We start from the raw sequence: 17,218 nt of genomic DNA on the forward strand, positions 1-17,218 counted from the left end.
CTTTTTCCAATGGTGCATTGTAATTATGATAACTTCATAAAATAATGGAATGATCTTTGATTATCTGGTCAAATTCTGACTCGTCAAAAAAAAACAAAAAAACCAAGAGAGATAATTAAGAAAGTTATGCAACATAATTAGCTTACTGTGGTAGATTGTAATAATATAATATACAGCCACCAAATGTATTTATGTTTTCATACAAAATTCATGATTCATTGATTCAAGTCCTGGCTCTTCCTCTTACTAGTTCAGTAGCCTTGAATCTGTCTGTCTTGCTTGTTTCAGTTTTGTTATGTATAAAATGAAAGACTGAACTCTCCGGGAGAGCAAGGCATGCGAACTCCAACTGGTGGTATCTGTCAGGAGTTCTCAGTTAAGTAGAAGCTTCGGCCATATCCCAATAGTAAGTAATGCTAAGATCTGCCTCTTTGTAGGAGAGATGGTTAGCATGGCCGGGCAGGATGACATGTAAAGTCCTTTCAACTACAGCGTTCTCTGAGACTTAGTTTATTGATCACCAATTCATAATGGTTTGCAGCCACTTTCCAAATGACATTTAAGGGAAAAAAAAGAACCCACAGCAAAACAAACATTGTTATTAATGTGAAAAATCAAGATATTTAACTCTAGTTGAGAGAAATGGTTTCAGTAAGTGGCTTCAGTTGGAGGTGACAGTGGGGGAGGGGGGACGGGTGTCATGAAGAAACCCTCTGCTTTTTGTAGAAAAAGTAGTGGTTTCTCTTCTGCCTCGTGTAAAGAAAAGTGGCCATATCTCTTAGAAGAATGAAATTTAAAAAGGCAGTTTAATGCCTTCCCTGTGATTAATTCTACAGCCGAGGCATGGGCTATCTGTGACTAAGGGAGCGGGGGCTGGGTGGAGGTCAGTAAAGGGGGGAAGCGGGGGACATCTGTAATAGTGTCAACAATAAAAAAGAAAACATTAGCTGACCCCCCCCCCGCCCCCAAATGAGTGAACTGCAGCACTTTGATGTTGAGTAAACTCATAGGTGAAAAGCAGACTCCTGAGAAAAGCTTGTTTCAAAGCCAAGATTTTTAAAGCTGGCTTGATAAAACACAAGCAAAACAGGTTGTGTACCTGGCTAGGTATTGATGTGCCTCAAAATACTTTTCTACAGCAATTATTTGATTTAGTAATTATATTTCAATTTGACTATAGAAATAACACATTAAAAAATAAATTAGGGAGGAAACCTTAAACATCAGCTTCTGTAAACCCTGAAATGAGTTGTTGATGCAGAGATAGCAAATGGATTCATCTCTCATAATCAATTCTGATGAATCGCTAGCAGCTTCTTGGAGTGCTCGTGGGTACAGGGGCTCGGGGACTCACACAGAGCTTTTCGCTGTTAAAACTGTAAAATATAAGACAAGCCTTATTTTTCCTACCGGTACTTACAATTTTTAATTATCAGAGATGATCGTATAGTTAAATAAGTTTAGCAATTGTATTTTGGGTGTAACTTCCTTTTTAAAAAATATTCTAATTCTTAACGTTTGCAATCTTCTGTGAAAAGGATTTTGAGGAATTGAGATGTCTGGTTGCTCAGGCAAAGGTTAATTTTTAAAGCCATATCAGGTAAGTGGCTTTTCAGTATTATCTTCATATCTTAAACATATTAAAAAGTATTCTTCTTTATTCTTATCCAAATTTCCCCCCAAATAATACTTACTATTCAGGCAATCGTATAAACAGTTGGGACATTTCCACTATATTATGTAAATAATTTGTTCTCATAAAGCACCCTTGTCATGCTTCCCAATGATTAGCTTATATCTTAAAACTCCCTGAACAAGAGAGACAAATGAACAAAATTGAAATGCTTTTAGAAACAGACTTTAATTTCTTATTAATACATTATTAATTAGAATGTGATAATATTTGTAGGCTGATTTTGCTATTGCTAAGGGCAATAAATCACTTAATCAATAGATCTCTTTTGTTTCAGTTATGCAGTATGTTTCCCACACATCAAATATGTAAGAAATTATTTTATACGATGCATTAAATTCATTCCCTCTGAGTTGACATTTCGTGTTTACGGAACAGATGGATTGAGTTAAGACTTTCTAGGTATGCTTACTTCTGAATGCATTTAATACATGGAGTTTATGTTGCCATCTCCACACGTAATGCCTATATCCCCATTGCAGCAAGATCGTCTATTCAGAAGTCTACTGCATCCACTAAGAACCAGGATAGATGCCACAATAGATGCTGCAAATGCAGGCTCCTGTTTTTCACATCTAGCAGAACGTGTGCTGAGGCAGGTACAGATTTATTCCTACCTTAACACGCAAGCCCACCTCATTTGGAAGTCTGCTTTCTAAACGGCAGCAGATAAACAGTGGCAAATTAGAGGGGCTCGAGAAGCTGATCTAGGAACCATACTGATGCAATGAGAAATGACAGCTGACAACGTGTCCTCACATGAGAAAACAGAAAATCTATAAAACACACAGCCTTTCAAAAGCATTAGCTGGACTGGGACCCGCTAGCGCTAGTGTGATCAGTAAATGACAAAGCAACCAAACAGTCCATAAGGGCGTCGCTGTATAATAGAACCGAGTGCAATAATTGATGTGCCGAAGGACGATCTTCACCTACCAGGAAAGAGGATCGACCGCTGAGTGCGTTAGAAAACTCAGCCGTCTGACAAGTTTCTTTCCTGGAGTTCCTGGTGATTAAGATTGTAAAATATTCTCTTAAATTATACAAATTAGTAATTGATTATATAAGTGGACCCTTTGAAGTGATTAATTTGTTGATAAAGTATCAATGAGAGAGAGAGATACACATAATAGGTTACTAATAAAGGTCACCTGGACATGAATATGAACATTATGACTTTCTTCCCAAAGATTTCAGAGGAGAGAGGGCTTTAAGATCTAAATTGAACTGGGGCTTGTCGGGTCTTATACTCACCAGCTAGTTTATCTTTATTGCCATGCACTTGTTCTTGGTGGTGATACAGAAAAAAAGGTAAGTGTCCTATGGACTTTGTAGAGGAGGGACTCTACGTGCCTGTATGCCATTAAAAATAACCATGTAATAATTGTGAAGTTACGTGCTATATTGATTCCTTAGCAACAAACTACTATAATCCCTTCAAAAGTTAATGTGTACTGAATACATCCAAATTTGCTTCTGTTTTTAAGGCCTTGTCAATAAGCACACTTTCATATTTTCAGTAGGCTGTTGCTACCATAGGGAGAAAACGTCAAATGGACTAATAAAAGACAGGCTGCTATTTGGCTAGAATGAGGTCCCTGTTTATTGCTATTGCCATTATCGTCTGTTATTTGGTTCTTGGCTCTCTGTTGTAATATAATATATATTGTGGATATGGTCCACAGTTTCTACACCTTAGGATGAATACGGTGAAAACAGTTTTGTGAAAAGATGTTGCTAGCACGGTAACAAGGGACATTGGAGCTACATGTAGGGAAGGTGAAACAATTACTCTGGCCATGCCCGAATGCCCTTTTGCTCTTCTCAACCCAGATATATAATTTTTCCTTTGAAAAAAATCTGTTATTTATGACTTGCATGTTCAGTTTTTAATCTTGGCAAATCTAGCTACTCTTGCCGTTTGAAGATGATGTTTTGGACCCCCTGTGAGCTGGACTTTTGGGTTAATTGTTTTTCCCATTAACGGTGATGGATTTGCACGGATTGAGCCACACAGTGGTTTCCAGTTTCATTTGTATCCAGTGGCATGTGTTTGCAAAGGTAATGGATTTGCGGCCGGAGCCCGTTGCAAAGCCATGCGCTACACAAAGAGTCCGCGACCTGCGACCTCAGCTTGATTAACATGGTACTGTACACATCTATCCCAGAGATTATTTTATTTTAGTCTGTGGATTCTTTGAGTGTTCACATTTGATTTCCAAGACTAGCTTTTAAGGAAAACAACGTGCGTCGAGCTTCCTGTTTGTGAGTGGTACCTAGACACATGCGAGTGCAGCAGTGAAGAACAGCTTTGGTGGGTGTTGGTGCAGACCCTGTGGCGTGCGTGTTTAGAATAAGAGCCCATAACTTCGAATTCTCTGTCACTTGTTTTCAAAAGGAAGTGAGGTGTAACTGCTGCCCAAATAGTCTCTGTTGAAGAGCTGTTTGTTTTGCAAGTTAACAAACCAGAAAGGGTAAGGAAGGGGGGACCTCTCTAAAATGTTGTGAGGGCGCGCCTAATTTCAACTGTTGCTGCAGAAAGCAGGTATTACTTTCACAAACAAAACACACTGGCTTAATCATTCTCCATTTCTGAATGATGAAAGTGTCACACATCTGTATATGTTTTTCTCAAAGTAAATGGCAGACTATATATTTAAAGTGAAGAGGCTTTACTGTGGAGTTGCCAAGGTAACTGACCAGCAAGCAGTTGAGCAGATTGCAGAAAGGCATTAGAGCACACATGAATAAAGAAAAGCGCGTGTCATCTGGAAGCCCAGGAGGCCCATGCTCGATGGTAGCCTGGCTCTGTAGATGGCAGAAATGCCTGTCATGGAAACAGACGGAGGTAGATGGTCTATACTTGTCCTTGAACTGAGGCGTTATGCAGTAGCTGGTACCCTTTCATGGTTCCACTTCAGGACCTGCCAAGAGCTATATAGAAAATAGAATCATTTCAGTATTACTTAATTAAGAACCTTCCCTTTTGCTTGTAAGCTTGCTTTTGCCACCTTATGACAGCCAAAACTACAGGAAACTGTTAGTAATTAGTAATGTAAATGGAGGAGGGTAACATATAAACTGCTACACACCCATGAGAATTTGTTACACAATTGAAATGTAAATGGAATATTATATATATTTAATCCATAAACATGAGACCTGTGTTTACCTCTACAGTGTTTTGTATTAGAATATATTCATCTGTTCACTAGGCATTGGTAACGTTATACAAATATGCCAGACACTTCCTAGGTGCCGAGAAAATAATGAAGGTAAATAAAATTCAGAGCTGAACTTCAAGGTATTTTTAATCTCTAGAAAGAATAAATTAGATAAGTTCCGAAGAGATTCCTTTAGATTATTCAAAATATTTCTGTGCTTTGGATATAAACTTCTTTTTACATGTAGAATGAAATAACTGCTCAGCAGTAGTTCACAACTCTCCATAATTTGTCTCCCAGTTTTTCTCCCCCTACCTTAAATATACACCAAGATCTAGCATCCCTGGTTTAATTCCCTTCCTTAAAAGCACCCCACGGAACCCCACAATTGTATCGTGTATGTGTGTTCGATGCTGCAATGCCCGAATTCCCCATCTCTGAGTTTCAGAATCTTGCTAGTACTTTAAAAGCCACATTGAATTCTACATTTCCCAGAAATCTTTTCCAATTCTTTTTAGCCTCCGTTGCTGCTCATCATGCTCCCAGGTATTGCCAGAGCAGCGTACTCCTCTGGGATCATACCGAGTTAGGTGGGCATTGGTCTCCCAAACCAGGTGGTGAACTCGTGGAAGGCAGGGACTGGGTCTCCTTCATCGCTGCATTCTCCATGGCACCTTGTATTCCAGGGGGGTGTTGTGGAATTCATCTGCTGAAAAACCTCAAATTCTTATCCTCACAGTTCTGTGATTCTTACACTAACGTTTTTGAGAATGGGACCATTTCCACTGGTGAGTACATTGTTCTTGGGGAGAAGTTGGGCATTCTGAAGGCCATGGGAAGACTGCTTATGAATACTCGCACAAAACAAGGCAGGAAGGGACGAGTCTCCCCGCAGACCTAGTTTGAACCCAACCTGCAGCTTCCTTCCCTCAGTTACATGGCCTTTGAAGTTGTGTGTTTAGTAGTAAAGCTATGGATCTACGTGAAGCTACAAGCCAAATATTTTAGTTTAGTTTTACATTTTTGGCAGCCATCCACAGAACTGCAGGGACAAGTTTTCACAGATAAAGAAACATTTTTGTGGGAGTTCCTATTTTTATGCTGAAAAATTTACTGTCAGCGATCTCGCTATCCAGGGCTTTTAGTTAGTTGTGAGCCTGAAGTAAGCAGCATTGGGGTTCTTAAGGTTAATTACTCCATTTACAAATCCATCAGTGAGTAAGAGAAAGAACTGGCCTGATAGAGTTTATCTGTTTAAAAATTGCAGCCACTAGCCAGGCAGGAAGATAGAAAACCAAAAGAGATTGTAGAGGTGACAAGGGTAATGGCAGTAATGTGTTGGTGGAGATGCTGATATCAGAGGAAAAACAATAGGTGGAAAACTAATCAAACCAATTTGGCCATTTTAATGTACTCCCATCATATATCTTAAGTAACCAGTGAATCATGAAATCTACCCCATTTCACTTAAAGCAATTATTGGCACTGAATTTTATTATGTAATTGATATCGCTTATTTAGGATGTAGGTTTATATTGCATGAGTTATTAAATGTCAAGATCAGGTAAAATGGAATAAATCATTTCTAGGAGAGATATGAGAAATAACACGCATAGAAAAAGTATCAATGCATTTTTTAATCAGTATATATGAAAGTTACCTTACATAGATCGATGGTATTATACACTCTGGTGTGCTTTGTCTAGCAAACAATTAATACAGCATAGATTCTGACCATTTAAAAATTACACTTTATATTTTGCTTTGAAAAAAACACCACTGTAGCAGTTATGTAGTTGGTCAATTCTTAGGATGGATTTTGCTGGTAATAATTTCAATGAAATCACCAAAAAGATGTTATGAATGTTTTCATTATTTAATAACAATTTAAAACATTAAAATGTGCCTAATTTGTTTACACGGTATTTAAAAGTTTCTAAACATGCCAAGTTGGAAGAGTTGTTTGATGTTTTGTTCTAAAATCACTTCCCTTTAAAACAAACTTCTTAACAATATGTTGCATGTTGCTTCAGTTTTCCCTTCCTTGCAGGGTAAGTGAATTGTCAAGAGCAGATCTCATTATTTGTCAATCTCCTCTCTCCCCTCTCCGTTTTCAGTGTACACCATCTTCTCGAAGGTGCACTCTGATCGCGATGTGTACCCATCTGCTGGTGTCCTCTTTGTTCATGTTTTGGAAAGAGAGTCTTTTAAGGGAGAATTTCCACCTTACCCCAAACCTGGTATGTCCTCGATGGGGGAAGAAAGTGATTGATTTACTAAATTTTTCTTTTTGTTCAATGTGTATAATCTAGGTGACATACGATAAAACATTGTTAACATTTGAAATGGTTTGGGTGCGTGATAAATTGGTCATTGTAGGCTATTTTCCATCATAAGATTATAAATTTAATTGCAGAAGGAAATAATTTATTTTTTATTTTGAAGAAAGCATATATTTGGTTTCCCAGTCTTGAGCTTTGTGCTTCTGACAAATGATGTACCTATATTTTCATAGAAATAATTATAGTTATATAATTATGACTTTCATATTAAAACTTTGAATCTTTCATAGTACATTGATTTTTAGAAACCTATACATATAAATAGAAGAGCATGAAATATGGTATTAAGGAAGTTTTCAAAAAAGCTTTTATAATATGAAATAATTTTATATAACTTGATAATAATATAATGAAGATTAATTTTTCCCTTAAAGTAATACCAATTGCAAAGTCTTATTTAATTCACTATTGGCTTACATTTGTGTGACAAATGTTATGAAATCAATGAAGACATAGAAGGATTGGCAAGAAAAAATATATACATTATTATAATTCTTAAGTAACAAATAAAAATGAATTTCCTAAAAATTTGAGCATTACAATTAATGTAAACATTACTTTTGTAGATTATATGATGAAAAGCATACCTGAAAACACTTATAAAATATAGTTAACCATGTTATCAACAGCATTCTAGAATAAAAGGTAGTCTTTTTAACAGTTATTTAAAAAATTTTTTAATGTGGTATTCTGTGTTTGCAAAACTACTTAGCTAAACCTTTTGAACAAACTCTAATATTTGAGAAGAAAACATGTAGTTAAAAGCATAGTTTCTGGAGTCAGCCAAGATTAAATTCTAGTTTTACCACATAACATGACCACAGAGAAGTTACGTAACATGGAAAATTATATATTTCATCAACAAGATAAGGGCTAATGATAGTACTACTTTTATAGGTATGTTTCAAAATCAGATAAAATACTGTAGTGCCTGTAAAATCTAGGCACAGTACCAGGGCCAGGTACATGCTAATAAATGATGCCATTATTATTATTTATCATTAATAAATGTTGTCATTATTACAATTCTTTTGGATTTGTAACACTTTTTTCAACTCATCCTCCATTGTTTTAAAATTACATCATTTTTGTTTTAATGATATTTTTATAATTTTAAGATATTCCTTAAGATTAGTTTGATAGTGTCCAGAGTTTTGTGAAATGAAGGCTTCACAAGAAAATGAACACCTCAACATGATTAGGAGATTTTTCTGAAAGACAGTTGTCTTATTGGTAAAACTTTCCCACTCCTAGGTGACCAAAATAAGAAAAAAGAAAAAGAAAAGAAAAATTCCTCTGAAGTTGTATGAATCTGCTTTCTTTGTTACATTAGATTTCTAGACAAACTGAACAACCAAAAGGATTTTTTTTCTTTACATGAGGCCCTAATCTGAATTCCCAGATGGATTTGGCTTTGTGTGTGTGTATTTAGTTTGCTACAAATGTAAAAAAAAAAAATTAAGACAGAAATATTTTGATTGAAACTACCAAAGCAACATGTGTGAAAATAACTGACTTGTATTTTAATTCTGTGTTTCTTATCTAGGCGAGATTAGTAATGATCCCATAACATTTAACACAAATTTAATGGGTTATCCAGACCGACCTGGATGGCTTCGATATATCCAAAGGACACCGTATAGTGATGGAGTCCTGTATGGGTCTCCGACAGCTGAAAATGTGGGGAAACCAACAATCATTGAGGTAATTTCTTAGAATGAGCAAAATTGTATTTTTGTTTTTGGTAATTTGAGTTTCAAATTTTGGAATTAAAATTACATGGCAGTGGTTTTCAGCATTTTATGCATGGAAACAATGTAGATAGCATTTGGAAATGTACCATTCCTTTCTGTGAATTTGCAAAGTCTTTTAACTTAAATTTATTGGAGTGACATTGGTTAATAAGATTACATTGGTTTCAAGTGTACGTTTCTGTGATACAGGATCAGTATTATTGCATTGTGAACCCACCATATATTTGCCCCCTTTACTACTCCCCAACACCCCTTCCCTCTGGTAACCACCATACTGTTGTCTGTGTCTATGAGTTTCAGTTTTATATCCCACATGTGAGTGAAATCATATGGTTCTTAGCTTTTTTTGACTGACTTATTTTGCTTAGCATAACATTTTCAAGGTCCATCCATGTTGTTGCAAATGGCAGTATTTCATCTTTTCTTATGACGCAGTAGTATTCCATTGTACTAGTATGTATGTACTACATCTTCCTAATCAGTCATCTATCGAAGGACATTTTGGTTGTTTCCATGTCTTGGCCACGGTGAATAATGCTGCATTGATCAAAGGAGCGCATATATCTTTTTGAATAAATGTTTTCAAATTTTTGGGGTGGGAGCAGAAAAGAGGGATTGCTTGGTCATATGATAACTCTCTTTTTAATTTTTTTAGGACCCTCCATACTATTTTCCATAGCAGCTATACCAGTTTACATTCCCACCAACAGTGAATGAGGGTTCCTTTTTCTTCTCAACCTCTTCAACACTTATTATTACTTGTCTTGTTGATAATAGCCATTCTAATAGGTGTGAGGTGGTATCTCATTATAGTTTTGATTTGCATTTCCCTAATAGCTAGTGAAGCTGAACATCTTTTCATATATCCGTTGGCCATTTGTATATCTTTCTGGGAGAAGTGTCTGTCTAGGTCCTCTGCTCATTTTTAAGTGGGTGTGTTTGTTTGGTGTTGAATTGTATGAGTTTGTTATATATTTTGGTTATTAACCCCTTGTCAGAGCTGTTGTTTACAGCTATCTTCTCCCATTAGGCTGTTTGTCTTTTTGTTTTGTTGGTAGTTTCTTTTGTTGTGCACAAGCATTTTAGTTTGATATAGTCCCATTCATTTATTTTTGCTTTTACTTCCCTTGTCTTTGGGGTCAAATTCATAAAATCTTCTCTTAGACCAAGGTCCATAAGTTTAGTACCTATGTTTCTTCAATGTAATTTACTGTTTCAGATCTTATATTTAGGTCTTTGATCCATTTCAAATAATTTCTGTACATGATGACAAATTTAAGTCCAGTTTCATTCTTTTGCATCTGGCTTTCCAATTTTCCCAGGACCATTTATTGAAAAGGCTTTATTTTCTTCATGGTATATTTTTGGCTCCTTTGTCAAAAATTATTTGCCCATACACATGTGGTTTGGGGGTTCTTAATCCTGTTCCATTGGTGTGTATCATTTCACAGTTTTTTTCCTTTCAGCTTTTATACAAAAAAGGGGCAGTCCAAATTAGTGGAAAAAATTAAGACATTTAAAAGAAATAGATTACTATAATATGAATGATATTTAAGAAAATAAGTGCAAACTTATCTGTTCCTTATTTTAATTTCAAATTTCATGTTCACTGAAATACAGTCATTATGCAGACATTTTATGAACCTCTACCATGTACTGAGCATTATGATAGGTGCTGGTGATAGAAGGATGAATAACAGGTGAGTCCAGGAGTTGGAGCAATGAAGTGGAAACACATACTTAGCCAACACGACATAACTGATATAATAAAAAGGTGCTGTTTGATGAAGAGTTGTAAGAGGGTAAATAGGAATTCACTTCACAAAATAGAAGGAAGGCTATCTTAGGCAGAAGAAACAGTGAATCAAAATATTGAAGGCATTAACAATCACATCTGCCTCATATCACAAAAGCGTGCACACATACCTCAGTAAAATTTGATTGAGGACATTACAGTATTAACATATCGCATTAGAAGTGATAGGAGGACTGTATTCTATTACAACTGTTAAAATTAAACATTAAATATAAATTCAGATAATAAAATGATTCTTCCTAATTCATGAAATGTTTTTCACTCCCTATAGTAGCTGTGATTTTTTTTAAAACAATAACATTAGAATTCATGAAATTTACAATATTGAGATTTGTGATAATTATGGAAAGGCTACCCATAAAAATATTGCCGCTCATTTGCAAATGTCTAATATTTCTTTCTGAGCTTTAGCTTTGAGATATTATAACAAATAGTAGAAGATTGATGCTTTTTTTCTCAGTGAGAATATGATTAAGTTTTTTGCAGGGTGAACTTTTAAAAGCATGAAAATTCCCAAATGAAATATTTATTACATTTTTTCGTTTTCTTCTTTTTAAACAGAGTTCCTAGTTTATTTTAATGAGTAGGCTGTTTTTCATTATTAATCTAATTAATCATGTGTCAAAAAAATATAGTTAGGAAGTCATTTAATCCAACAGAAATCAGAAAGATTGTGGGGAGAGTTCTTTTAACTTTGTGCAATAGTCTGCTTTTCAAAATATATACTTTTAAATATTATTAAAGGTTTGGAATTACTCCAAAATTTTGATTTTTACTGTATTCTTAAATATTTCTGAGTGTAATTTATTTTATTTAAAGCTTTATGATGCTATGAAAATCTTTAATATTTGTTTTTATTTTTTTTAATTTATCTTTATTGTTGAAAGTATTACTGATGTCCCCTTTTTCCCCCCATTGACCCTCTCCATCCCACTCCCCCCACCAGGCCTTCACTGCACAAGTGTCTCTGTCCATGGTTTATGCATATATGCATATAAGTTCTTTGGTATTCATTTTTAAATGAGCAAGATATTTCTCTTATGAGTCAGTTTGTTCTACTTTTTATTCTCAGTGTCAACCACAGCTGTAATCACTGCCAGAAGGCTGGTGCCAGGATGCTAAGACTTTGCACAATCTATTAGTTTTTTGGGGTTTTGAGGTACTGCAGACCTGTCTGAATGATTTCCTATCTGTCATAAAGTTAATTATTCCTTGATTTTTGAAGTATTATCCTGGTTTTGGCCTTCGCTTTGTTTGTTGTTTGCAGTGGCTGTTTCTGAGTTGACTTTGATGTGAGGTCATTGGCTCTGCAAATGTTTACTAATATTTGACTGTACAAAGGGATTGATCTGTGTTTTTGAGCATGTGCCATAAGCTTTATAGACCATGACCCTTACTGCTTTACTCTCATCGTAAGTGGAGATACGATTTCCCAAGGGTTATTCATGACATTTTTTTTTGACTGGTTGGTGTGCAAACAACACAGAGATGTGCTTGTTTTAATGTGTCCTTTCCAGTACAAATCCTTAAGTTTCATTTAAAAATACAAAAATAAAAGTTGTTTTGGTGTTTTTGAAATTTTACAATGGCACTGGTAAGTAATTCATAATGGTTAATCCATTTACTAATGGTACCTCTGCACTGTGATGAGCACTTAACGGTCTTCCGTGAAAGAGACTCTGATTTTAACTCGTTTCAGCATGTTAAATAGACCTGACTAATGATTTCTCTTCCCATAATATTGCTAAAAGCTCTGAGTTCTTATTGCACAGAGAAGGAATATTTTGTAAGTATATAAACAAACCATGAAAATGGAAAGAAGGGCAGCATGTTTTCATTTTGTCCTTAATGAATTTTATTTTCCAAATAACATTTCACTTTTTTAATATGATTTTCATTTTCTGATAGATAACTGCCTACAATAGGCGTACCTTTGAGACTGCAAGGCATAATCTGATAATTAATATAATGTCAGCAGAAGGTAGGTATGAAAAAATACGTTGCTGATCGCTTCCTTGTTTACAAGAAGTATTTCATTATGTCTTATGTCTGTGTAAAATATAGTTAAGGATTTTAAAATACCGGATGCCTAAAATAACTAATGAAATAGTAAAATGTAGAAAAGAAAACTAAGCAATATTTAATTTGTTATAAATATCACGATGTGTTAGGATGCCACTTATTTCTTCAGGCCTCGGTTTCCTCATCTGTAAAATAAAACTCAGAATAAAATTGTTCTTTTCAGTCTGGGATACAGATTCCATGAATTAGGTATGAAATGTGCTTCTCACAGCACTGAGCACAGAGTGCACCATCAGTAATTATTAGCTAATTTCATTATTTTACTTTAAAACTTATATTTTTTTTTTTTGTGAAGATAAGGAGTTATTGATGGACAGAAGTAAACTGTAATTTGGGTCACACACTCCTTCCTAGTAGTTAATCATGCATCAGTAATTGCCAGAGTCCATCAGCAATTTAGAGTTACATATGCTCAAATTGCAAGTGATTCCCAAGGATTTGGAAAGACCCAGGGAATACTCCAAGAATTACACTTTCAAATATTCTGACCCTAATTTGGCACTTGGTTGGGAAAAATACATACCACTAAAAACTTTGAGGTTAAAATATATATGTCATGGGAGACTCTTCTCTATACCAGATATCATTTATGAATGAGGGTAACAGGAGGAGAATGGACATGGCATTTTCCCTCCTGAAAGCAGGAAAACAGTGTGTACTCTGGGAAGGGGAATTCTTCTATTACCAGTATAATTAAAAACAAACGAGCAAACACACACACACAAAAACTGTATCAGAACCTACTAATTTGGATTGTGTGATAATTCAGCAAAGGCTAGGTTAAAAGTTGCTTTTATACTATATAAAAGAAAACAATTTCTGTAGATTTGATAATGCGAACCAAAATTGAGGAAATTGCTTGAAGACTTTGAACCCCTTTATATGATTTTCCCCCCAGGGGTTTTAGCAATATCAGTTGCAGACAACAAATCTGCTAGTTTAAAATTTCGATTGACCTTCATATATGCAAAACAAGTCCCAATGCCGGTTCTGTAGGCTTAGACAGAAAATTCCCTGTCCACTTTTTCACTTCCCAAGGGCTTTGGTAGGTATTGACATTGGGATCAGCGAGACTTGTACTTGACTCCAGTTGTATTTGGATGCTTGCATCCAGTCTAATCGGTCCCTGTAGAATTAGAATGCCCTTCATGAGCAGAATAATTGCAAAGTTTCCTTTTCCTAAGGACTTCAACTGTACAGTTAGTTATATAGTTACGTTACACGGGCTTGGGCCATTCACCTCACCATTACGCTCTCAGAGTGGCTCAAAGCCCTTTGTCAGATATGGGAGTCCCTATTAGTCGGTAGTTGGAACCTCTTCTTTCTCAGGTCTCGTCTCAGTCCTGTGGATACAGAGTCCACAGGCATCCTAATTGGTGTCATTGATGTGTGGGGACCCATGTCCAAGCAGACACTAGTGGAAAACTGCTACACAACTGTAGAATTAAAAGGTGGCTTTAGGGGCTATTTATCTAAAAATAGGCGTTTTGAAGTGTGTTGATGAGGGAGGAAGAGTAGAGGGGTTTTGGATTTTTACTTCCGACAGAGCTGCTCTACTGCTTTTTACAGAAGGTTCTGGGGCCCCAAACTATGAAAGCCAGGGAACCAAGTGGCATGCATTTGTCCTTGGTGGTATAGATGGAATCTATATGGGCTCGAGGATGTGCATCTTTGAGCCCGACCTCCACCCATGCCATTTCTTCCAGATAAAGTTGGGAAAAGAAATAAGAGTTGCATATCAGGATAATCACGCTTAGTCTGACTCCTTGCCCAGCTGTCTCCTGCTTGGAGAGGCCTAATGGGAAATTAGTCCTGTAGACGCACACGGCCTGGAGCTCAAGGAGAGTACACAGAGTGATTCTCTAAATTGGGTTCAGTACCTCAGAGGCTTGCCACCAATCTGTTGGCCTACTGCTCCCTTGGCCTCTCTGATGTCCAAATATAGCAGGCCTGGGATTTCCCCAAAGTTAGAAAGCTCGAGTGACTCATCTCTGGGAGTGCTGGCTGCCACGCTCGGCCGGGTAGACAGCAGGCAGCTGCGCAGCCAGGAGCCTCTGAGGGGCGTGACGGCAGCCGGTCTCATAAAGGAGCGACCAAGTGGGGTCACGTGGATTAGGAAAAGCCAAGAAACAGTTCTCCAAAAAGTAACAGGGATCAGAAGACACAAGTTTTGAACAGTGGATGGGAAAACACTGAAGTTAATAGAGGATAGACTTCTCACATACTCAGAAACGTTATTTGGCATTATTTATAAATGTCATTTATTGCCAAGAAACTGTTCTTCATGACATATTTCTGCACAAGCATTTCTTGGTATGGGGAAAAATGTAGTATGATTAAGCTACTGTTTATCTGTAAGAAACAGGAAATGTTTCTCTATAAAACAGGAAACTTATCTACATAAAAGAGGCCACATATATATATATCTCACATTTTAGAAGATTGCAGATGGCCTGTACATCAAGCAAATCTAATAAAACCATAAGCAGAATAAATGACAGTGTCGGAAATGAGTAAAGAATCTTCTGTGATTAGGGCCTTGAAATACTCAGTCTTTAGGAAGAGATGCCACACTCTAGAAAACTCTCTTGAGAACTTTAAAACCAGAATGCCTACCCTGACGTCACCACAGGCATCACATACCCTTTCATATTCAAGCGGCTTCATAAGAAATGAGGTCATCACGATTTCAGTTGTTTATTGTGTAGTTTTTATTTTTTATTTTATTATTAAGAGTGGAATACTTTATAGATATGAGTTTTAATGAAATAAGTCAGAGGGTGTATACACAGTATAAGTTATTCTGTGTATAGTCCAGAAACATTTTCTTTTCTTTTTAAGGGTAGAATTCAGATAACCAACCTGTTTATATTATTATAGTAATTGCTAAAGAGGAGCACTTTGTATACAGTCTCCCTTAGCTTAGATAAAAGTCATATAAATTCAAATGATGGTAAATTTTTGGACCTCAAGGATCAGATTCCCCTTCTGAAAGAATGGAGAACAACACAAAGACCTACTCACCCTCTGGCTGTGAGTAATAAATGAGACAATTCACCTCAATCCATTAGTTTATAAGCATTAAAAAAAAGGAGCTTTTATTATTACAAAAGTATTGTTAAACAAAAAGAAAGCCATTTTTTTTATCTTAACATAACAATTAGAATAAGGGGGGTGATGATTTATAATTCAAGATAAATTTGAGAAAATGAAATAAATTATATTTACCCTTTATTGAGAGTATGAATTGGACATTCAATTGTTTTACAATATTAATTTTGAAATCTATGGAGAGAAATATTGATGAGCTATTAGGGAAGAGGAAAGCTAAATCTGTATGAGATAAGGAATTTAATGAGAACTTTAAAGTATAATTTTTCTAGAATATGTAATTATGGAGTGATCAAAATAGTAATATTGTTATAATTTCAGAATTTTTATTGAAAATATAATCAATATTTATTTTAGTAGAAAGTAATATTTTAGCATGCTCCAAAATACAGTCATGCATCGCATAACCACATTTTGGACTGCAGAGAGGACATGGCCCCATAAGACTATAATGGAGCTGAAAAATTCTTATCACCTGATGATACTGTAGCCATTGTGACATTGTTGCACAATGGTAAGCTCTTGTTTTAAATAAATTGAGTGTAGCCTAAGTGTACAGTTGTATAAAAACTACAGCTGTGGACAGTAATGTCCTAGGCCAGTGGTCGGCAAACTCATTAGTCAACAGAGCCAACTATCAACAGTACAACGATTGAAATTTCTTTTGAGAGCCAAATTTTTTAGACTTAAACTTCTTCTAACGCCACTTCTTCAAAATAGACTCGCCCAGGCCGTGGTATTTTGTGGAAGAGCCACACTCAAGGGGCCAAAGAGCCGCATGTGGCTCGCGAGCCACAGTTTGCCAACCACGATCCTAGGCCTTCACATTCGCTCACCACTCACTCACTGACCCACCCAGAGCAACTTCCAGTCCTGTGAGGTCCCTTCATGGTAAGGGCCCTATGCAGATATACCATATTATTTTTTATTTTATTTTTCAATTTTGCTTTACATTCAATCTTATTTTATACTAGTTTCAGGTACAATATACTATATTTTTACTGTATGTTTTGACACACAAATACTTTCCATTGTGTTATAATTGCCTACAGTGTCTAGTGCAGCGACTTGCTGTACAGGCTTGTATTCTAGGAGCAGTGGGCTATGCCATTCGGCCTAGGTGTGTAGCAGCAGGCTGTACCACCCAGCGTTGTGTAAGTGCGCTCTGGGGTGTTTGCACAACGCATTTCTCAGAGCGTATTCCTGTTGTTAAGCAATGCATGACTATACTGCACATTAGAAATGTGTTATTTCAA

At 36.1% G+C, this 17,218-nt stretch overlaps 1 protein-coding gene across 3 annotated transcripts in view; it reads left to right on the plus strand.

The window, feature by feature from the left end:
• Positions 1 to 17,218, plus strand: part of SGCE (sarcoglycan epsilon) — a 65,982-nt gene that overhangs the window by 19,318 nt on the left and 29,446 nt on the right. For all 3 annotated transcript variants that reach the window (XM_008148961.2, XM_028156900.2, XM_008148979.2), the window contains exons 2-4: positions 6,975 to 7,097; positions 8,746 to 8,903; positions 12,678 to 12,750. In XM_008148961.2, coding sequence (XP_008147183.2) covers positions 6,975 to 7,097; positions 8,746 to 8,903; positions 12,678 to 12,750 — 354 coding nt within the window. The remainder of the gene's footprint in view (positions 1 to 6,974; positions 7,098 to 8,745; positions 8,904 to 12,677; positions 12,751 to 17,218) is intronic.

Source organism: Eptesicus fuscus, chromosome 14, assembly GCF_027574615.1.
Source record: "Eptesicus fuscus isolate TK198812 chromosome 14, DD_ASM_mEF_20220401, whole genome shotgun sequence".
Classification (NCBI taxonomy): Eukaryota; Metazoa; Chordata; class Mammalia; order Chiroptera; family Vespertilionidae; genus Eptesicus; species Eptesicus fuscus.